This window comes from Salvelinus fontinalis, chromosome 32 (assembly GCF_029448725.1).
Source record: "Salvelinus fontinalis isolate EN_2023a chromosome 32, ASM2944872v1, whole genome shotgun sequence".
NCBI lineage: Eukaryota > Metazoa > Chordata > Actinopteri > Salmoniformes > Salmonidae > Salvelinus > Salvelinus fontinalis.
The window spans coordinates 38,951,101-38,974,802 of NC_074696.1; the positions used below are offsets into that span (position 1 = coordinate 38,951,101).

A 23,702-nucleotide genomic window follows, 5' to 3' on the forward strand; every position below is an offset into this window, starting at 1 on the left:
GCGTTAGCCTGCATAGTGATTTGGCTAACGTTCATACTTGGCAAAGGTGTACTAGGGCTAGAAGTTTTTCCCCGTCGGTTACCTGGTAAGGAAAATCTCATAGTATTATAGACACTGAAAGATGTAATTTGAGGAACTGGATCAGAGTACATTACGCTAGCACTCATATCTGGAAAGTTGGAGGAAATTCAGTAGGCTACATTTCCCATATCTAATCGACTGTGCGAAGAACTGTCTTTATGATTTTGATTTCTGGGAACTCTACACAAATAATGGTCAGCAACTTCCAGGCCATGTCATTCCACAGAACCAAAATATTGACGTTTCCCTGGTTATTTCCAAGCACTAAATTCATTTTGAGCTTTCGATGGTGACCTCACGGACGGGTGGGGTTTCCTTGTTCTCGGTTTGTGGCGTCACGGACTGGGGCTTTCCTCCATGAGAAAGCAAAGGAGGCTGCGGAGATTCTTCTGTTGCTCTCCTAAAACGGGACAGGGCGCGAGCTGCATTTCATAACCTATACATACTCCATTTGATATTTTAGGAACAGTGTGTCAGGTCCCGTATAGGAAGCTGAGCTGAAATAGCCTAGACAACGAAGATTTCAACACTCCCAAAGCAAGCGATCACAGCCCATCGCCATTGACGAATGAACATTCACAGCGGATCCCAGAAAACGGTCTCGTACCACCCCTTGAGGTAAGACTAGTCTGCCTTATTGGGCCTTGACACAAATTGCAACATGTTGAAGATATTCCGATTTTTGTGGCTTGGAATGTCATGTCGCTCAGTTGCTTACTTGGTAGGCTACATTATGGGAAGTAACATATCTTCACTCTAACGGAAGTGTTACTGTTCGTTACATGGTCAGTTTATATGAACAGCCAATTGTATATATCCCATATTGTTGTGCATGTTCTGACTGCTGCTCATTCTTGAGTAATAAACAATTACACAGTGAGTCATGGCTGGTGATAGTGTACTATAGTACAATACTTAAGCGTTCGGGTTTGTTTATGTCCACTGAACAAAAATATAAACGCTACATGTAAAGTGTAGGTTTCATGAGATGAAATTAAAGATCACAGAAATCGTTCATATGCACAAAAAGCGTATTTCTCTAAAATGTTGTGCCCAAATTTGTTTACAGCCCTGTTAGTGAGCATTTCTCCTTTGCCAAGATAATCCATCCACTGACAGGTGTGGCATTTCAAAAAGCTGATTAAAAAGCATGATCATTACACAGGTGCACTTTGTGCTGGGGACAATAACAGGCCACTCTAAAATGTGCAGTTTTCTCACACAACACAATGGCACAGATGTCTCAAGTTTTGAGGGAGTGTGCAATTGACATGCTGACTGCAGGACTGTCCACCAGAGCCACCTCCAATGTTGTTTTAGAGAATTTGGCAATACGTCCAACCGGCCTCACAACCACAGACCACGTGTAACCACGCCAGCCCAGGACCTCCACATCCGGCTTCTACACCTGCGCGATCGTCTGAGACCAGCCACTCAGTATTTCTGTATGTAATAAACCCCTTTTGTGGGTCAAAACTCATTCTGATTGGCTGGGCTTGGCTCCCCATTGGGTGGGACCAAGCCAGCAGCATACCACCCTGCATACCACTACTGGCTTGCTTCTGAAGTTAAGCAGGGTTGGTCCTGGTCAGTCCCTGGATGGGAGACCAGATGCTGCTGGAAGTGGTGTTGGAGGGCCAGTAGGAGGCACTCTTTCCTCTGGTCTAAAAATATCCCAATGCCCCAGGGCAGTGATTGGGGACACTGCCCTGTGTAGGGTGCCGTCTTTCGGATGGGACGTTAAACGGGTGTCCTGACTCTCTGAGGTCATTAAAGATCCCACGGCACTTATCGTAAGAGTAGGGGTGTTAACCCCGGTGTCCTGGCTAAATTCCCAATCTGGCCCTCTTACCATCATGGTCACCTAATAACCCCCAGTTTACAATTGGCTCATTCATCCCCCTCCTCTCCCCTGTAACTATTCCCCAGGTCGTTGCTGCAAATGAGAACGTGTTCTCAGTCAACTTACCTGGTAAAATAACGGTAAAATAAATAAATAAATAAATAAAAAAAATGCATAGATTAGGGCCTAATGAACTTATTTAAATTGACTGATTTCCTTATATGAACTGTAACTCACTATAAAATCGTTGAAATTGTTGCATTTATATTTTTGTTCAGTATACATGCATGTTTGTACAGTAGTGTCAGGTGAACTACTGCTTTGCTCCTCTGACCATTTTTTGACATCTCTATTTCAAAGCGCCTGTTGTGTCAGATGCCCTCTCATTCTCAATTTTCTCCTCTCTCACCCCCTCACTCTTTCACTCATTCATTCCTGGTACCACCACTCCCGTTTGTCCCAAAAGCATTATTGAGGACAGGATATTAATTCATTATATATACAAAACTATGTTGACACTCCTTCAAATGAGTGGATTTGGCTATTCCAGCCACACCTGTTGCTGACAGGTGTATCAAATCGAGCACACAGCCATGCAATCTCCATAGACAAACATTGGCAGTGGAACAGCCTTACTGAGGAGCTCAGTGACTTTTAAGGTGGCACCATCATAGGATGCCACCTTTCCAACAAGTCAGTTTGTAAAATTTCTGCCCTGCTAGAGCCGCCCCGGTCAACTGTAAGTGCTGTTATTGTGAAGTGTAAACGCCAAGGAGCAAAAACGGATCAGCCGCGAAGAGTTAGGCCACACAAGCTCACAGAACGGGACCACCGAGTGCTGAAGCACGTAGAAAATGTCTGTCGGTTGCAATACTCACTACCGAGTTCCAAACTGCCTCTTGAAGCAACGTCAGCACAATAACTGTTCGTCAGGAGCTTCATGAAATGGGTTTCCATTGCCGAGCAGCTACACACAAGCCTAAGATCACCATGCTCAATGCCAAGCATCGGCTGGAGTGGTGTAAAGCCTACCACCATTGGACTCTGAAGCAGTGGAAATGCGTTCTCTGGATTGACGAATCACGCTTCAACATATGGCAGTCCGACGGACAAATCTGGATTTTTGGCTAATGCCAGGAGAACGCTACCTGCCCCAATGCATAGTGCCAACTGTACAGTTTGGTGGAGGAGGAATATTGGTCTGGAGCTGTTTTTCATGGTTCGGGCTAGGCCCCTTTGTTCCAGTAAAGGGAAATCTTAATGCTACATCATACAATGGCATTCTAGACAATTCTGTGCTTCCAACTTTGTGGCAAGAGTTTGGGGAAGGCCCTTTCCTGTTTCAGCATGACAATGCCCCCGTGCAAGGCCATGTAGTGTATCATTCCGTTGAGCGAGAAAAGAGGTGACGACATGCAACCCTGAAAGCATGATATCCAGCTCTAGTTACCATCTGTCCTCAAGAACTAATAGAAAAGCAATACTCACTTCCCCACAACTACAGTTGAAGTCGGGAAGTTTACATACACCTTAGCCAAATACATTTCAACTCAGTTTTTCACAATTCCTGACAATTAATCCTAGTAACAATTTCCTGTTTTAGGTCAGTTAGGATCACCACTTTATTTTAATTATGTGAAATGTCCAAATAATAGTAGAGAGAATGATTTATTTCAGCTTTTATTTATTTCATCACATTCCCAGTGGGTCAGAAGTTTACATAAACTCAATAAGTACTTGGTAGCATTGCCTTTAAATTGTTTAACTTGGGTCAAATGTTTCGGGTAGCCTTCCACAAGCTTCCCATAATAATTTGGGTGAATTTTGGCCCATTCCTCCTGACAGAGCTGGTGTAACTGAGTCAGGTTTGTAGGCCTCCTTGTTCGTCTTTTGCTGTTGTTCTGGGATTGATTTGAACTTTTTGCACCAAAGTACGTTCGTCTCTAGGAGACAGAACGCGTCTCCTTCCTGAGCGGTATGACGGCTGCGTGGTCCCATGGTGTTTATACTTGCATACTATTGTTTGTACAGATGAACGTGGTACCTTCAGGTGTTTGGAAATTGCTCCCAATGATGAATCAGACTTGTTGAGGTCTACAATTTTTTTTCTGAGGTCTTCGCTGATTTCTTTTGATTTTCCCATGATGTCAAGCAAAGAGGCACTGAGTTTGAAGCTAGGCCTTGAAATACATCCACAGGTATACCTCCAATTGACTCAAATTATGTCAATTCGCCTATCAGAAGCTTCTAAAGCCATGACATCATTTTCTGGAATTTTCCAAGCTGTTTAAAGGCACAGTCAACTTAGTGTATGTAAACTCCTGACCCACTGGAAATGTGATACGGTGAATTATAAGTGAAATAATCTGTCTGTAAACAAATGTTGGAAAAATTACTTGTGTCATGCACAAAGTAGATGTCCTAACCGACTTGCCAAAACTATAGTTTGTTAACAAGAAATTTGTGGAGTGGTGGAAAAACGAGATTTAATGACTCCAACCTAAGTGTATGTAATCTTCCGACTTCAACTGTATATTCCCATCTGAGGTCCCATATAGTGGAACTATTCTCACAATCATAGTTCGTTAAGGCCCACATGCTTCAGGTTACAGTCCCCTGGAAGTCAGCCTAACAGTCATAGGCCTATGTGACATCTCTGTCTCCTCTCCACCCACATGCACAGTCCTAACTGACATGTCTCTCCGCCTTTCCCTTCATTCTCTTCCTCCCTCGAACTACCCGTCCCCTCCCTGAATTTCTTGCCCACTGGTCAGTTGGTAGACCCTGATCTGTGTTGGTGGATTGGAGCTCAGAGAGCTATGGCTGTGGAGCTGGGGCCTGGGCCTGCACTCTGCCACTGTGATGCCTCCAGGCTTCACATGAAACGTTCAGTTTGCCTCCTGAACGCTCCTCTAATTATTATACCTTGTCAGCTCGGGGATTCAATCTAGCAACCTTTCGGTTACTGTCCCAACGCTCTAACCACTAGGCTACCTGCCGCCCCATACATGTAAGACTTAAGTGTGTGTGTGTGTGTGTGTGTGTGTGTGTGTGTGTGTGTGTGTGTTTGACGACGTGTCTGTAATGTGTTTATGACTGGGTGTATAAGTATGTGGGTGCGTGTCATGTGCGTTCGAGTGTTTGGGATGGGTGTATTCCAGGGTATTGCTGTTGCTTCATTTTGTTTGAAAAGGGATGCTTGAATGACTGTCCACTGCAGACAAGCTCATCGCTGCCAGCTCCAGTTCTGAGGTAAATTCAGAGGAATCACAAAGTCTGGTTTCTCTAGGTGCTTCCACAGAATGGCCCACGACTGTCTCTGGCACACAACTCCTCTTCAAAGTCCCAAATCTACCATTACTGAAAGTGTGGGAGGGCTCCACAGGGCCTCCAAATGGCCTCCAAACTCTATGAATCAGTAGCTAACTAGATAATGGAGCTTTTAGCTGAACAGAAGGACACGTTTCCTTTTTTAACCCAGTTAGCATGTTATATCATCACATCCTGACATGACTCAACTGGCCTGGTGTTTGAACGTGGCAGCGGTGTTGGCCTGCCCAGCCCTTCTAGCGAGCTACTGAGACATGACGATGCCCTTGTCACAGAGAGAGAGGAATGAGAGGGAGAGCTAGAAAGAACGAGAAGGAACAAGAGGGAGGAGAGGAGAGGTTGAAAGAGGGGTGTATAACTGTGTCGTAGCCGGAGGGGCAGTTCACTCTGTTACCTCCCTCTATATTAGCTCCTGCCAGGAGATTAAGTGAGGAGGACACACTGAGTTGCATCTGTCTCTAGCCAGAGGGGCATCTCACTGCCTCACCCTGTCACCACCTTTTTTATTACGCCCTTCTGCTCTAATGAACTTAGAACATTAAACCAGTAAATCTGAGTTCACAGAGACCACTTGCTCTAACCAGGGACACAGGCCTCAGGCCTCAGTTACAGCTCAGGGCTTTAGAGAGGGTTTAGGAAGTATCACTACAAACCACCTAATTAGCTAGCCAACCACTCTGTCTGTCAGTCTTTGTAAACAAACAACACACCGACATGAACCGGATGGTTTGTGTGTTGGTGAGCTTCAATGACTTAGGCCTACTTTAATCAGAACAACACTTTTCAGCTGTGCTAACATTATGGCAAAAGGGTTTTGTAACGATCAATTAGCCTTTTGAAATGATAAACTTGGATTATCTAACACAACGTGCCATTGGAACACAGGAGTGATGGTTGCTGATAATGGACCTCTATACGCCTATGTAGATATTCCATTAAAAATCAGCCGTTTCCAGCTACAATAGTCATTTACAACATTAACTATGTCTACACTGAATTTCTGATCAATTTGATGTTATTTTAATGGACCAAAAAATGTGCTTTTCTTTCAAAAACAAGGACCTTTCTAAGTGACCCCAAAATTTTGAACGGTAGTGTATATTACGCCTAAATGACTTACAGTAAGTTTGTGTGTGTGAATGTGTGTAGATGTAGGTTCATAGGGCCCCTGGGAAGGATGTACGATCCTAAAGTGCTCAGACTGTACGGTTTCAGTGTCTTCAGCAGATAAAATTGCTTAGATAGAATTGCTTAGACTAGGCCAAACAAAGAGCAATGTCTCTGTTAAGAAGATGACAGGCTACGTATACAGTTGACTCAGTGCAGCAGCAAGGATAACAATATTTGACTTGTCTGAGAGGTTTTTAATGCGGAAGACAAGCTAGAGAGCTGCTCAGAGGCAAAAGAAGACAATTTCATTCGTGTAATCGTTCATCACAGTGAGAGATTGTGTGTGTGTGTGAGCGAGCAGCAGTCGGGTGGGAGGAAAAGTGAGGGACAAAAGAGTGTGCTGATCACAGAATCCAGACCACTGAGTCTTCAGCCTGTTCATGCCCATCTGCCGTGCCTCTTCACTCACACCCCCCTCTCTCTCTATATCACACACAACTTTAGATACTGCGCTGAACAAAACTATAAACTCAACATGCAACAATTTCAAAGATTTTACTGAGTTGCAGTTCATATGGAAATCAGTCAATTTAAATAAATTCATTAGGCCCTAATCTATAGATTTCACGTGACAGGGAATATAGATGTGCATCTGTTGGTCACAGGTACCTTAAAAAAAGGTAGGGGAGTGGATCAGAAAACCAGTCAGTATCTGGGGTGCATCATTTGCCTCATGCAGCCTTCACATAGAGTTGATCAGGCTGTTGATTGTGGCCTGTGGAATGTTCCATTCTTCAATGGCTGTGCGAAGTTGCTGGATATTGGCGGGAACTGGAACACGCTGTTGTGCATGCCGATCCAGAGCATCCCAAACATGCTCAATGGGTGACATGTCGGCTGAGTATGCAGGCCATGGAAGATCTGGGACATTTTCAACTTCCAATAATTGTGTACAGATATGGGGTCGTGCATTATAATGCTGAAACGTGAGGTGATGGCGGCGGATGAATGGCGCGACAATAACCTTCAGGATCTCGTCACGGTATCTATGTGCTTTCAAATGGCCATTTATAAAATGCAATTGTGTTCGTTGTCCGTAGCTTATGCCTGCCCATCCCATAACCCCACTGCCACCATGGGGCACTCTGTTGACAACGTTGACATCAACAAACCGCTCGCCCACATGACGCCATACACGCTGTGTGCCATCTGTTGAAACCGGGATTCATCCGTGAAGTGCACACTTCTCCAGTGTGCCAGTGGTCATCGAAGGTGAGCATTTGCCCGCTGATGACCTTCCCTGAGACGGTTTCTGACAGTTTGTGCTGACATTCTTCGGTTGTACCAAACCCACAATTTCATCAGCTGTCCGGGTGGCTGGTCTCAGACGATCGGTGAAGAAACGGGATGTGGAGGTTCCTGGGCTGGCGTGGTTACACGTACCAATAGTATTTCAATCAATCATGGCTAGCTATATACAGTATCTATGTTAGCCCTTTCCCATATACCCTTCTGTCAACAAGGGCTGAAGTCTAATGTTTTATGAGTCAGTACACATACTGATTGATCCTTTCTCTGTGTCTGTCTCAGCCTCCTGCACTCAGAGGCTACTACTGGAATCAGAATCATATTTGCCTTGTCATAGACCTGTAGTCCAGAGGCCAGGCATACTGTAGGAGGAGAAAATCAGGCCAGGACTCTGTTATGACTCAGTGTGTGTGTTTGTGTGCTTAGAAGGTGGGTGTGCTACCGTAGACAGTGACACAGATTCTGAATATCAACCCTCATAATTCTCATTCTCTCATCCTTTCCCCTTATCTTAGCATAACATTATCTGCATACAAACACACTCTCACCTATAACACTGTATAAATACAAACATACATTAAGCAGTACTGTAATTACCAATGTCTACATTATCTATAAATTACAAGAGTACATGTGGTGTGTGTGTGTGTGTGTGTGTGTGTGTGTGTGTGTGTGTGTGTGTGTGTGTGTGTGTGTGTGTGCGTGTGTGCGTGCGTGCGTGTGTGTGTCAGTGTGTAAGTAAGTGCCAGAGTCACTGAGTGGGTCGCTGTTTGCTCGGCTCATAGTGAGCATCGGCATGGCAACCGCAGTAGCAGCCCAGTGTGAAGTGGAGAGCAGCTCGAGACTGTGTGTGTGTGTGAGAGAGAGAGAGAGAGAGAGAGAGAGAGAGAGAGAGAGAGAGAGAGAGAGAGAGGGTTTCATATTGACGGAGCGAGACAAAAGAGAAGTGCAGATGAGAGAAAGAACGAGAAGGAATGATAGAGGTTAAATAATATAGAAGGTAATTGGACTGATGAATATGTTTGCTTCCCCTTCAAGATACATTATGTCATTATCATTAGTAAGTTCACCAATATAGTATTCTGCTTTCCAAAGGGATGTATCTTATGAGTAAGTGTGAGTCAATGAGCATGTTTTTATCAGTGATTATGCTAGCTGTGTGCGTGTGCATAGTGTACAGTGCATTCGGAAAGTATTCAGACCCCTTGACTTTTTCCACATATTGTTACATTACAGCCTTATTCTAAAATTGATTAAATCCATTCCCCCCCTCATCAATCTACACACAATACCCCATAAAAAAAGGCAATATCACATTTACATAAGTATTCAGACTCTTTACTCATTACTTTGTTGAAGCACTTTTGGCAGCGATTACAGCCTCGAGTCTTCTTGCGTATGACACTACAAGCTTGGCACACCTGTATTTGTGGAGTTTCTTCCATTCTTCTCTGCAGATCCTCCCAAGCTCTGTCAGGTTGGATGGGGAGCGTCGCTGCACAGATATTTTCAGGTCTCTCTAGAGATGTTTGATCGGGTTCAAGTCCGGGCTCTGGCTGGGCCTCTCAAGGACATTCACACTTCTCCTGAAGCCACTCCTGCGTTGTCTTGGCTGTGTTCTTAGGGTCATTGTCTTGTTGGAAGGTGAACCTTCGCCCCAGTCTGTGGTCCTGAGCGTCTCTGGAGCAGGTTTTCATCAAGGATTTCACTGTACTTTGCTCCGTTCATCGTTCCCGCCATCCTGACTAGTCTCCAAGTCCCTGTCGCTGAATAACATCCCCACAGCCTGATGCTGCCACCACCATGCTTCACCGTAGGGATGGTGCCTGGTTTTCCTCCAGACGTGATGCTTGGCATTCAGGCTAAAGAGCTCAATCTTGGTTTGATCAGACCAGTGATACTTGTTTCTCATGGTCTGAGAGTCTTTAGGTGCCTTTTGGCAAACTCCCAAGTAGGCTGTCATGTGCCTTTTAATGAGGAGTGGTGGAGTGCTGCAGAGATGTTTGCCCTTCTGGAAGGTTCTCCCTTCTCCACAGCGGATCTCTGGAGGTTTGTTAGAGTGACCATCTGGTTCTTCGTCACCTCCCTGACCAAGGCCCTTCTCCCCCGATTGCTCAGTTTGGCCGCCAGGCATCCATCTCTAGGAAGAATCTTGGTGGTTCCAAACATCTTCCATTAAAGAATGATGGAGGCCATTGTGTTCTTGGGGACCTTCAATGCTACGGACAATTCCTTCAACCTCATGACTTGGTTTTTGGTCCACTGTGGGACCTTATATAGACAGGTGTGTGTCTTTCCAAATCATGTCCAATCAATTGAGTTTATCACAGGTGGACTCCAATCAAGTTGTAGAAACACCTCTTGGATGACCAATTGAAACAGGATGCACCTGAGCTCAGCCTCATGGCAAAGGGTCTGAATACTTATGTAAATTAGGTATTTCTGTTTTTAATTTTTAATACATTTGCAAAAATGGGGTATTATGGGGTATTGTGTGTTGATTAATGTGGGGGAAAAAAGTAATTTAATACATTTTACAATAAGGCTATAACGTAACAAAATGTGTGAAAAGTCAAATGGTCTGAATACTTTCCGAATGCACTGTATTTAATTTCTTCTTCCTGGCTATCTGCACCAAGAGTTCATTGTGAAGTCGAAAAAGCGAGAGAGAGAACGAGCAAGGAGGGAGAGGTGTGTCATACTGAGCATGCTCCCTGTGCTCTTTGCACTGCTAACTTCCTGTTATCTTCTTCCTCCTCACAGACGGTTGATTGAGAGTGTAAGAGACACACATGGAAGAGAAGAGGAGAAGAAAAAGAGAGAATAAAGGACTAGAGAAGAAAATCTGACTGGAGCAACCACCAAGAAGGATTTAAGAAAAATTGAATAACCTCCAAGAAGTTGTTCTTTAAATTCTATAATGTTCCTATCATGTTTTTTTTCCTCCTCGTTTGAATCGAGAAACATTTACTGAGAAGGGGCATTGACGTTTCTTGTTGTTGTTATTCTCCTCTTTGTGGTTTACAGTAACAGTTTACTGTCAGTTTGGACCCCCATGTTTGTTTGGACGAAAGCACACCTGTTACTTTTCTCACATTCTTGATTTGGAGCAACTGAGCGTGAGAGGTGTGAACGCCAGTGGGAGGAAGGGGACTTTGTTTCTTTCACTTTTGTCTTCTTGTTTATAGTTCCATTTGTGGGTTCCATTGTTTCTTGTCAGAGGAAGGGGAAAAAGGGTTTCCAACTGGGTATCAGTGACATTCCATTCTGGTTTCACACAAGGACAAGTGCCCTCGTGTGTGTGTGTGTGTGTGTGTGTGTGTGAGGAAAGCTTCCTCACAGTGATATAAGAGCAGAAAAGCAAAGACGCTGCCGTGTGTCATTTTCTGGGAAAATGGGATCAGAAAAGGACTCGGAATCCCCCCACTCCTCGGTGAGCGGCATTCCCAACCCCAAATGCCGGGCACCGGGAAAACGCCAAGGACGCATCTCCTTCCACAGCCTTTTCCACAGCAAACGGGGTTCCCGGAGCGCCAATGCAGGGGCGGCCACACCTTTATCCCAGCTCCACAACCAAAACCATCAACAACAGCAACTCACTCCCCTTGTCCCCCACGTAGTCCCTTCTACCCCCACACCTAACCCAGTCCCCACCACCACCACGGACGCCCCCCAGGACCCAGCCAACTACCCCACCTCCACCCCAGCAGAGCCCCTCTCTTCCAGTCGGCTCTCCCTGGGTCCGCCCCAGTCCTCCAGCTCCACCACCACCAGCGCCTCTCCTCCAGCAGACTTCCTGGAGTGCCCCCTGTGCCTGGTACCCCAGCCCCCCGAACAGCTCCCTGAGCTGCTGGGCTGCAGCCACCGCTCCTGCCTGTGCTGCCTGCGCCAGTACCTGCGCATCGAGATCACCGAGAGCCGCGTCCACCTCAGCTGCCCCGAGTGCTCGGAGCGCCTGGCGCCTCATCAGGTGGCGGACATTTTGGATGACGTAGGTCTGCTGGAGAAGTACGAGGAGTTCCTGCTGCGACGCTGCCTGGCCTCCGACCCAGACTGCCGCTGGTGTCCCGCGCCCGACTGCGGGTAAGAGTTAACTTCCGTTGTTGCCTGGCCTTAACCTTAATCGTAACCTGAGTGTGAACCTGAACCTTAACCCTAACTCTATAGAGTCTTCACTGTCTAGCCGTGGTAGAAGGGGCAGAAGTACCTTAAAGCACTTTCTGACCACAAATGTGATTTTAACCCCTGAAACTAACCCTTACCTTTACCAAACCCCTACCATTAACCAACACTATAACTTGTTGTTGTTGTTGCAGATTCATGCTTTCAAAGCAGTGCTCTGTCAGTTACCCGAAGTCTGAGGATGTTAGTCGTGAACTGGAATGACCTACTGCATTTTAACAAGCTTTAGAGGTGACAAAAGTGAGAGGAAAGATTTATAGCCTAGAATTCTCTAAGTAGGTTAGAATGTTGCAGGCTATTATGTGGTTACAAGGGGAATGGCAATGCTCGGTGGCTGATCGTGTAATGTGATATGGGGAAATTTTCTGATAAACTGGTATGAGCCTATTTTGTGTGTGTGCGCCACGCAAGTGTTTATGTTTGTGTGTGTATGTATGTCTGTGTGTATAGGTGACACACGCATGCATGTGTATGTGGGAGGGAAAGCACAGATTATCTGTGCTGGTTATATTCAAAGGAAACATGCCAGTTTGGTAATGTGAATCCTGTCAGACAGAGGGGAACCAAGACAGTGGGCTGGACTATAGATGACCTACATTCTAAAAAGACCAGAATGACTCACAACACAACTATTCCCTCTCTACACCCCTACCATGGAAAGTTCTAGTGTGGTTTGGGCTAACTAGAGTGGAGCTTTTCAAAGGGGTAGTGTGTGTGTGTGTGTGTGTGTGTGTGTGTGTGTGTGTGTGTGTGTGTGTGTGTGTGTGTGTGTGTGTGTGTGTGTGTGTGTGTGTGTGTGTGTGTGTGTGTGTGTGTGTGTGTGTGTGTGTGTGTGTGTGTGTGTGTGTGTGTGTCATAATGGTACTACATTGTCGTAGGTAAGGAATATGTGGCCTTGGTTACAGTAAGTGGCCTGGATTGTCTCTGGCTGTGGAGTCTCTGGGACCTCTGTCTAAATCGCTATTTCTCTCTTTCTTTATTCTGTCTTTCACTTTCTTTCTCTCTTTTAAATTAATTATTATTTTTATCGTAGTCACAAACCCCGGACTCCTTAACTCTGTCTCACTTGAATGATCACACACACACACAAACACTCGCACACACCAGGGTTTGGCTCAATTTAGAATTTCGGAATTGACTCCCATTCCGGCTGTAATACAACAAAATATGGAATAAGTCAAGGGTATGAATACTTTCTGAAGACACTGTAGAATAGGTTAGGCATTTTAATTTCACTGAATTTAATTATATTTCCTTTCGAATTGGAGTTCTGTATCCTTTTTAGTTCTTCAATTGAAATGTAATAATTTTATTGGAATTTACGAGGCATTCTCATTCTGGATTGAGCCCAACCCTGACACACACACACACACACACACACACACACACACACACACACACACACACACACACTCACACTCACACTCACACTCACACTCACACTCACACTCACACTCTCTCTCTCTCTCTCTCTATTATTCTTGTGAAGGTTTTAACTCTTGACCTTCATTGTCCTTTAGTCTCATTGGTCAGTTCCCTCTCCATTCCCCAATCAGACCTCACTGATTGACAGTGGGAGACAACCAATCAGAGCAGCGATAGTTCTATGGTCGCTCTTCTGGCTGTCAGTTGCTATGGTGACTAGTGATGCGGCATAAAGGTAGCCAGTGTTGCCAGGGGTAACGGAGAGGTTGGGATTTATTTAAAGTGATCATTACTACCCACCACTGCGACCTGTATGCTATCGTTGGCTGGCCCTCGCTACATATTCGTCGCCAAACTCACTGGCTCCAGGTCATCAAAAAGTCTTTGCTAGGTAAAGCCCTGCCTTATCTCAGCTCACTGGTCACCGTAGCAACACTCACCCATAGCACACGCTCCAGCAGGTATATTTTGCGGGTCATCCCCAAAGCCACACCTCCTTTGGCCACCTTTCCTTCCAGTTCTCTGCTGCCAATGACTGGAACGAATTGCAAAAATCACTGAAGCTGGAGACTTATATCTCCCTCACTAACTTTAAGCATCAGCTGTCAGAGCAGCTTACCGATCACTGCACCTGTTCACAGCCCGTCTGTAAATAGCCCACCCAACTATCTCATCCCCATATTGTTATTTTTTTGCTCTTTTGCACCCAAGTATCTCAACTTGCACATCATCATCTGCACATCTATCACTCTAGTGTTAATGCTAAATTGTAATTATTTCACCACTATGGTCTATTTATTGCCTTACATTTGCACACACTGTATTAAGATTTTTCTATTGTGCTATTGACTGTACGTTTGTTTATTCCATGTGTAACTCTGCATTGTTGTTTTTGTCACACTGCTTTGCTTTATCTTGGCCAGGTCGCAGTTGTAAATGAGAACTTGTTCTCAACTGGCCTACCTGGTTAAATAAAGGGGAAATAAATTTAAAAAATGACACACTCACAGGACTGAGTGTGTGTGTACAGAGTCACAGACAGTGTATTACATTTGTACTGTAATGATAGCCTAGTTGAAAACAAAGCATTTGCTCCAAACCTGCAGCTTGTCGGCATCGGACTCCTCAGATTCCCACCGCTCAAAGCCGTGATGTCTGTCATGATCGTGCTCCAACGCAGCAGAACCGACCAAATCAAATCACATTTTATTGGTCACATACACATATTTAGCAGATGTTATCGCGGGTGTAGTAAAATCCAGCGTTGATATGGAATGTTCCAACAGGGAAAAGACTTCCTTGGCAACTTGTGTCTCTGCTTTGTTGCAACAAGTCACTGAGCTCAGGCTTGAAGACATGTTGCCAGTTTGAACAAACAAACAAAGTAATTGGGAAAGAAACCAGTGCAAACTGAATTTATTGTGCTGCTAAGACCTGTGTTAAAGGGGTAAAACCATAGTGGTGTAAACATTTCCCCTAGTTTGAGGTTTTGAAAGAGACAGAATAGGATTTCAAACAGTTTTGGTATTTGACATCTGGTTTGCCTGTGTAGCGGAACACTGGAGGCCTTGAAGAGAGGGATGTCTTAGGTCAGTTAGGATCAACACTTTATTTTAAGAATGTGAAATGTCAGAATAATAGTAGAGAGAATGATTTATTTAAGCTTTTATTTCTTTTATCACATTCCCAGTGGGTCAGAAGTTTACATACACTCAATTAATATTTAGTAGCATTGCCTTTAAATTGTTGAACTTGGGTCAAACGTTTCGGGTAGCCTTCCACAAGCTTCCCACAATAAGTTGGTTGAATTTTGGCCCATTCCTCCTGACAGAGCTGGTGTAACTGAGTCAGGTTTGTAGGCCTCCTTGCTCGCACACACACTTTTCAGTTCTGCCCACAAATTTTCTATAAGATTGAGGTCAGGCCTTTGTGATGGCCACTCCAATACCTTGACTTTGTTGTCCTTAAGCTATTTTGCCACAACTTACGCTTGGGGTCATTGTCCATTTGGAAGACCAATTTCCGACCAAGCTTTAACTTCCTGACTGATGTCTTGAGATGTTGCTTCAATATATCCACATAATGGTCCTACCTCATGATGGCATCTATTTTGTGAAGTGCACCAGTCCCTCCTGCAGCATAGCACCCCCACAACATGATGCTGCCACCCCCGTGCTTCACGGTTGGGATGGTGTTCTTCGGCTTGCAAGCATCCCCCTTTTTGGAGGACATTTCTCCAAAAAGGAGACATTTCTCCATTTCTCCATACAGTGAAATAATCGTTGGAAAAATTTCTTGTCATGCACTAAGTAGATGTCCTCACCGACTTGCCAAAACTATAGTTTGTTAACAAGAAATGCGTGGAGTGGTTGAAAAACGAGTTTTAATGACTCAACCTAAGTGTATGTAAACGTCTGACTTCAACTGTACATTCAAAGCAATAGTTGTGTGACGGTTCGTATGTCACTTTCAGCATTGTTTTCTGACGAGAAAGATATTCACTCTCTAATTAAATTCAGTTTTGCTCAGCCTCAGTCTTTGAGCACTGTCACTTACAAATAGTGTTATATGAGATGAAATACCATTTCATCTTTACATACAGTACTTGATGATCTTGTTACATCCAAGATAAGATAAGAACCCTGCCTCCCCTCTTATGGTGATGTGACAGCCTATTTACTGTGTTGAGAAATGTGTGTGTGTGGTGTCATGTAACTCTGCAATTATGATAATATGCTATGAAGATTAGCTCTTGGTCTTTCTCCCCGCGTGCCCTTCATTGAGGCTACTCCAGACAGCCTGAAATCATATTATGCCTATTTCTCCTTCGTCTCGTGTCCTTTTTTCTAACTCTCTCTCTCCACGGCTCAGTTAATTGTGAACATTTGTCCGGCTACAGTCTATTTAAATTGAACTTTAACCGCTTGAACCGGTTCTTTAACTCACAATTTCCTCCAAGGCTGTTGTGTCCCCTCCACTGACTCAGTATCTCTCTCTGTCTCTCTGTCTCCCTCCTCTCTCTCTCTCTCTCTCTCCAGTAATGTCTTTTTCACTTTGCCATTGATTTCGCATGTGCCTATAAAGGTTTTCTGAAAATCAAACATCTTCCTCTTTCTCCCTCTGACAGGTTCGCTGTGATCGCTTCGGGCTGTGCCAGCTGCCCCAGGCTGGTGTGTTGTAGAGACGGCTGCTTGGCTGAGTTCTGTTACCACTGCAAGCAGGCGTGGCACCCCAACCAGACCTGTGACTCGGCCCGCCAGCAGAGGGCACTCTCCTTGCACATGCACAGCAACCACTCACCCAGCTCCACGCAGGAGCACGGGCACGGTACTTTGATTGCTCTTCATGCTGTTATTATTATGTCCGTATATAAGTCTCCCTCTTCTCATAAAGCAATTTTCAGACCTCCTTTCATGTTCCAAATGTCTCGGTGGACAAAACAGTAAGTCGGTATGAATGAACCCTTATCACAACCTCATATGTCTCAGCCCGTCTCTTACTCTAGCTGTTGGCAGTCAAAAATAACTATATCGGCACACAATGTCTCCAAACCAATCCTCCTCTGTCTCTGGTAAAAGTAGAAGTACCTTTTAGTCACAGATCTAGAATCGGCTTACCCTCCCCATATCCGAACGGCAACCCATAAAACTGACCTCAGATCAACGTTGTCTTGAATCCTACTCCCACTAATCAACCTACCCACTCGCTCTCTCTTGTCTGTAGCTGACGACATCAAGCCCTGCCCACGATGTGGCGCCTACATCATCAAGATGAACGACGGCAGCTGTAACCACATGACCTGTGCCGTGTGTGGCTGTGAGTTCTGCTGGCTCTGCATGAAGGAGATCTCTGACCTGCACTACCTCAGGTAACTCTCAAGACTACGGCAGTTCACGTCAACACAGATTTATGTATTGGACTAGTAGATGACTATCCATGTGCCAAAAATCCATATAGGTCTACCCTCCCTTAGCGGAGTTGGCAACAACCGGATGTATCCGGTTTTCAGCGATACAGATAATTCAACCTGGCGTCCTTTTCCGCCGAAAACCGGATGTGGGAACTCCGCTCAGCCTGCATGATAACATCCACCCAATTTTAAAGCATGATTGTCATTACCGGGGTTAGACTGGTGCTTTAAAAAAATTCCTTCAGAATTGATTTTAAATAAGAAATACCTACACATTTTATGGCATGAATTAAGATCAAACCAAATACTGACACAAAACATAACTGAAATAAAGGCTTTATTGTTTTGATAAGACACCAAAATATATTCCTACATGAAAATGACAAAACATTTCCACAGATTCCGTCTAACACGTCTTACGTCATGTGAGCAATACTGTCAAAGTGGATAACAGGCAGTGATGCGCATCTCACTCCTGTGTGACAATTAGCAGAGGGCTCTGAATTCATAATGACACAACCTTCCATCACCTCCACTCATGTGTTGCTGTGGTGATTGTTTTTCCTGAACATGGACCCAGAACTAATCAGTCTTCTGTCTACCTCCCTTGCTCTTCACCATATTTCTCCCCCTTTCTTTTTATATCTGTTTCCCCTTCATTACAATTGTTTCTTTATTTTCTCAATTCACAATCTCCTCCCCCCTCTCGCGCTCTCTCTCTTTTCTACACATTCCATTCTTTCTCCTTTTTCTTACGTTCTCTCTCCCCCTTCTCTCCCTCCATATCCCTTCATCAATCCCTCTCTTTCTTCTGCCTCTCAGTCCATCAGGGTGTACGTTCTGGGGGAAGAAGCCGTGGACTCGTAAGAAGAAGATCCTGTGGCAGCTGAGCACTCTGATCGGAGCCCCGGTGGGCATCACCCTGATCGCTGGTATCGCTGTGCCTGCCATGATCATTGGCATCCCCGTCTATGTGGGGCGCAAGGTATGCAAAAACACTGGCAGATGGGCAACCCCTCACTGAAAATCCCCCTTCATTTGGCCTACTCTCAGTCATTTAGCAGAGGATCTTATTTGGAGTGGCTTACTGAGACATTAAAAGGAAAATAATGCAAATATTTACTTTTCATGATATTTAACAGAAAAGCTATTAATTGTAGAAATGAAATGTGGCAGTGCTGGACTTAGAAATAGAGTTAGTTTCAATATGATGTTCACTTTCGTGGTGGCACTTTCATTTCCTGCGTGTATTTCAGCAATCGAGAAATACAATTCCTGAAATAGATATGGTTTCAAACCATAAGCTCTTCTTTAGTTTCTTCGGAAACGACATCATTTTGAAACAATTTCGTCATGATAGAATTGCAGAATGACCTATTTTAAAGGATATCTCTTTACCGCATCCTAGTGGCAATACAGTATAACTGCGAGCTTGAACTTAAGCCCATTTGAATGCTGTAAAATAGCCCACCCAGCTGTAGAAATACCTTTCAGAGTATTACCAGTTGTACTCAGCCAACTGCCTCACCCAATCACAACCAGAGATATAAAGCCGTAATAGGTCTAGGTAAAGTAGCTCTGAAATCCCCTCACACAACCTATGACCTACTTCTCCCAAGTGCTTTATAATATTAATCAAACCCACAATACAGACGTTTCAGCTGCAATATCCTTTATTGCTGTTCACCTTCACTACTATCAATCTTTTCTATTTTGTGATAGATTCACGCTCATTATGCGGGGAAGAAGACCAATCGCCACAGGAGGAACCTGGCCATCACGGGAGGAGTGGCCCTGTCAATCATCACAGCTCCTGTGATCGCGACCGTCAGTGTGGGTATTGGCGTGCCCATCATGTTGGCGTACGTCTATGGAGTCGTGCCCATCTCTCTGTGCCGCGGAGGAGGCTGTGGCCTCAGCCGAGGAAAGGGGCGTGGCATGCGGATAGACTTTGACGAGGACGACGGCCCAATCACAGGTGAGCAAGACTTAAAGAGCTATCATTTTTGCCTTAATAGACCCAATACTGTAAAATACAACAACGACACGAACCTACATGCATGTCTCTCTTTTATGTTACAAACATAATTGAACTGCAAGTTAATTTAGACAGGAAATATATATCATCATCAGTCATGAAATAAAAATATGATATAATTGTCCCCCAGTGGCTGATGCGTGGCGGGCCCTCAAGTCTCCCAGCCTGGGTGAGAGCAGCCTGGAGGGGGCAGCCAGCGGCCTTAGCACCGCCTCCCCCAGTGAGGGCCTCTCTGTGGCCCCCGGGGTTCTGGGAGACAACCCCCACTTCAACACTCTGGCCGGGGGTGCACTTGGAGCCAGGACTGGCAAATACAACAGGTATGGAGGGGAGCCCAGTAGGGAAGAGAACCTGTTCTGTACTTCTTATGGAGGCGAATGTTGTGCATTGTAAGCAGAGACACAGTATAAATAGGGGCCAAGTAAGCCTTAAACGAACTAAGTACAGTTTTTGTTGTCCATTTAAGAATTAGACCCGCTGCTGTGAATGTTTTTGCTGAGTAAATGTAATGTGGCATATGTTGAACGCTGTAATAACTGTTGTTGGTATAACCATGTAATAATCATGTTTTGTGTTGTTCCAGGTTGGAGCTCCAGGGAGGGGAGCTGGGGAAGGACGGTGCCCACAGAGAGACAGGTAGTCTGGGAGCGGGTAGTGACTGTGCCAGCACCCGGGGCATGGCAGGCTCCATTATCTCCTCCTACACACTCCCTGACAGGTGAGTGTCACAATATCCCTCTCTCTTACATACACACACGATTTAGAAAAAATCTACTCGTCCTCCTCGATTTGCCATCAAGTCTCAATCTGTTTCTGTCTGTCTCATGTTGTTGTTGTCTCTGATGCAACAGCTCCATTTCCTCGAATCTCTCTTGCGTCTGACTTGTCTTTAGTCTGTGTGGTATGCAGGCAGCACTTAGTGGTTCAAAAATATTTATTTTAGCCATTGATTTAGTTACCGACAGATCGTTTCAAATCAATTTTGAGTTAAACTTATAATGGTAGGCAAGGTGACACTGGATACAGCAGATGATATGCTGACTAGTAAATCTAAACGTTTTTGTTCTCCTAGGGACTGTACTAACCTGGAGATCCAGGTGGACATCGAGACCAAACCCAGCCACCTCTGCCTGACCAGTGAGGATGACTTAAACACGCCCCCTGCTGCTATGGCAGCATGCTCCGGGTCAGGGGGGGAGGAGCCTCAGGACTGCAGCTCCAGAAGGGGCGGGGGTCTGTTTGGCTCAGCACTAGGCCTGTCGCCAGGGGCATCACTCAGGGAGGGGCTTCGCGATGTCACTCTGGCCCAGCCCGAGAGCATCCGTAGCGACCTGGAAATGTCCGACACCCAATCGGACGACATCGCCGAGCTGACGTCAGACGACTGTGACTCGCCTCATCCCAAGAGCTGCCGGCCTCCTCAACCCCAGGCCACCTGCAGACCCCTTCACACCTCCGACAGACTGCATTGTCCCCCGGATAATGTCATCCTCTATGTTTAAGAGTCCAGCTGATGGAGAGCTCTCAGAGATTCCACAACCCCCACCCAAAATGTTTTTTCGCTTGTCGGTAATTATTTTGCTGCTTTTTTGTTAACAAAACGTCTTACCTGCAAACAACACCCATCTACATGTGTCTGTCTGTCTTTCTCTCAACATCTCGATCTCCTTACAGAGAATTGGCAGTGTTCTACCTCTGAGATTTCTGTTTACTTCTTGGTGCAAAAATGCCTTGGCTACGTGCAACAACAAAAAAAGCTAAACAAGAGGTACACATTTTCCACAAGAAATACTGCAAAAAAAAGAGGAAACAAGGTGAAAGGTCACCAAGCACACTAACGAGTGAAGGATTGTGGGGAATGGGGTTTGTACTATGGAGGAGGATGTTTTTTGGGATGTTTGAGTGTGGCATTTTTAACTGGACTCTGTTGGCTTGATTTCCTCCCTTTTTTTTGTTCGAACTGAATGATATTGAATGATTTAGAAGTAGTTTTATTTGCTGTGTGCATGAGTCTCCGTGAACTGAGTTTTCTATGGCTGTGTAGGCTTTCAAGTGTAGTATGTACCCGTTATACTGGTGGAGTTTACAGTAGTTTGTTCAGAGGCATGACTTTTAGAGGCGATCTGCACTTGAATCTCACCTGCAAAGAGAAGAACAATGTCGGGGTTAACGAGAGTCAATGTCGTGGAAGATAGACAAGTACTTTACCAGCAGACAGTTGCAATTGAATGACTGACTGCCTGCCTTACAGACAGTGATGACACTCACTGACGAACACACTGGCTTTCTGACATGCTAGCTGTCTGACCCACTCTAGTTATGCGTGTGCGTTCTACATGAAGACTATAAAGACAAAGACAAATAATATACATTTTCAGTAGAAAACAATAGTAGAATGAATGGATGGACTTCTTGTGATTGTATTTGTTTGTCCCACTATCGAGTGATTTTATGAATGAGCACTTGTGCACTTTATCGAAATATTCTTTTTTTTGTTGTTGCTATTTGTTGTCATCAGTTACTGTCTTGAGTTTTCTTCCATTACATACTTGTCAAATCATAGCCAAATGTTGATTATCAGAAACCTTTTTACAGTGTAACAACATTTTGCAGACCCATTTTTATTTCTTCTAGAATAATTTACTAGAGCTTGTTTTTGCTGTTTACCAACCATGTGTTTCAGTTGTTTAAAATATCCCCATTTACTATAGACATCATGAAATCTCTATATGGGAACATTGTTTCATTTCAAATAAGCTTTATGCGGTCAGATCATACTATTGAGCAGTGCTTGGTATGGTCTGTTGATGTTATTCATTTGTCGCTTATTTCTGCCTATGAGAAACCACATGAATGTACCACGGATTGAAACAGAATCTTCCTAAATATGACAGGAGGATTTACCCTTAAGGACACATATACAGTACATGTGGGTAAAACAGTTATAAATATATGAATAGCAATATAAAAGTGTTGTATATAAATGTGTAGTATCTCCTGGCACTGTTTGGGAAGCCCCTTTATGGGGCCAAACACACAGGACTGTGAAAGAGGACTTTGATTTGGAAAATAAACACGTTTTTCTGTTGCAACAATATTGTGTTATTATTCTATGTTCTATTGTGTGTGAAATATTGGATTTAGGGCATTGGAACACACACACACAAACACATAGAGAGAGAGAGAGAAAATAGCTTTGCTTAACATACATAGATGGTCATAGTCTGTGTTAGGGACTAGTGAACTACACTGAACAAAAATATAAACGCAACATGTAAAGTGTTGGTCCCATGTTTCATGAGCTGAAATAAAGATCCCAGAAATCTTCTGTGTGCACAAAAAGCATTTACATCCCTGTTAGTGAGCATTTCTCTTGTGCCAAAATAGTCCATCTACCTGATAGGTGTGGCATATCAAGAAGATGATTAAACAGCAGGATCATTACACAGGTGCACCTTATGCTGGGGGCAATAAAAGGCCATTCTAAAATGTGCAGTTTTGTCACACAAAACAATGCCACAGATGTCTCAAGTTTTGAGGGAGCGTGCAATTGGCATGCTGACTGCAGGAATGTCTACCAAAGTAATTGGCCGAGAATTTAATATTAATTTCTCTACCATAAGCCGCATCCAACGTCGCTTTAGAGAATTTGGCAGTACGTTCAACCGGCCTCACAACCGCAGAACACGTGTAACCACGCCAGCCCAGGTCCTCCACATCCGGCTTCTTCACCTGGGGGATCGTCTGATACCTACCACCCGGACAGCTATGGGTATGCACAACTGAAGAATTAGTCAGAAACCGTCTTAGGGAAGCTCATCCGAGTGTTCGTCGTCCTCACCAGGGTCTTGACCTGACTGGAGTTGGCGTCATAACTGACTTCAGTAGGCAAATGCTCACCTTCGATGACCACTGGCACGCTGGAGAAGTGTGCTCTTCACGGATGAATCACGGTTTCAACTGTACCGTGTATAGCGTTGTGTGGGCAAGCGGTTTGCTGATGTCAATGTTGTGAACAGAGTGCCCCGTGGTGACGGTGGGGTAATGGTATGGGCAGGCATAATCTACGGACCATGAACACAATTGCATTTTATCAATGGCAATTTGAATGCACAGAGATACCATGATGAGATCCTGAGGCCCCTTGTCGTGCCATCACCTCATGTTTGGGATGCTCTGGATTGACGTGTACGACAGTGTGTTCCATTTTCCACCAATATCCAGCAACTTCACACACACATTGAAGAGGAGTGGGACAACATTCCACAGGCCACAATTAACTCTATGTGAAGGAGATGCCACGCTGCATAAGACAAATGGTGGTCACACCAACTATACTGACTGGTTTTCTGATCCATACCCCTACTTTCTTTTAAGGTATCTGTGACCAACAGATGCACATCTCTATTCCCAGTCATGTGGGAATACAGAATAATAATAATTAATTTATTTAAATTGACCGTAACTCAGTAAAA

At 44.6% G+C, this 23,702-nt stretch overlaps 1 protein-coding gene across 1 annotated transcript; it reads left to right on the forward strand.

Annotated features, from left to right (window-relative positions):
• The first annotated feature begins 93 nt into the window (after positions 1–93).
• LOC129831302 (E3 ubiquitin-protein ligase RNF19B-like) lies at positions 94–22,322 on the forward strand. Its single transcript, XM_055894569.1, has 9 exons — positions 94–699; positions 10,436–11,755; positions 16,407–16,606; positions 17,003–17,147; positions 18,012–18,174; positions 18,912–19,167; positions 19,358–19,547; positions 19,811–19,945; positions 20,300–22,322. The coding sequence occupies exons 2-9, from the start codon at positions 11,067–11,069 to the stop codon at positions 20,727–20,729; spliced, it is 2,208 nt and encodes a 735-aa protein (XP_055750544.1). The 5' UTR covers positions 94–699; positions 10,436–11,066; the 3' UTR covers positions 20,730–22,322.
• Positions 22,323–23,702: the final 1,380 nt, after the last annotated feature.

Bases quoted from the DNA above. Each gene is read 5' to 3' on its own strand.
- LOC129831302 (XM_055894569.1), top strand. From the start codon at position 11,067: ATGGGATCAGAAAAGGACTCGGAATCCCCCCACTCCTCGGTGAGCGGC. The intron at 17,148-18,011 runs GTAACTCTCAAG...TCTGCCTCTCAG, and splicing joins TCTGACCTGCACTACCTCAG to TCCATCAGGGTGTACGTTCT. The intron at 18,175-18,911 runs GTATGCAAAAAC...ATTTTGTGATAG, and splicing joins CCGTCTATGTGGGGCGCAAG to ATTCACGCTCATTATGCGGG.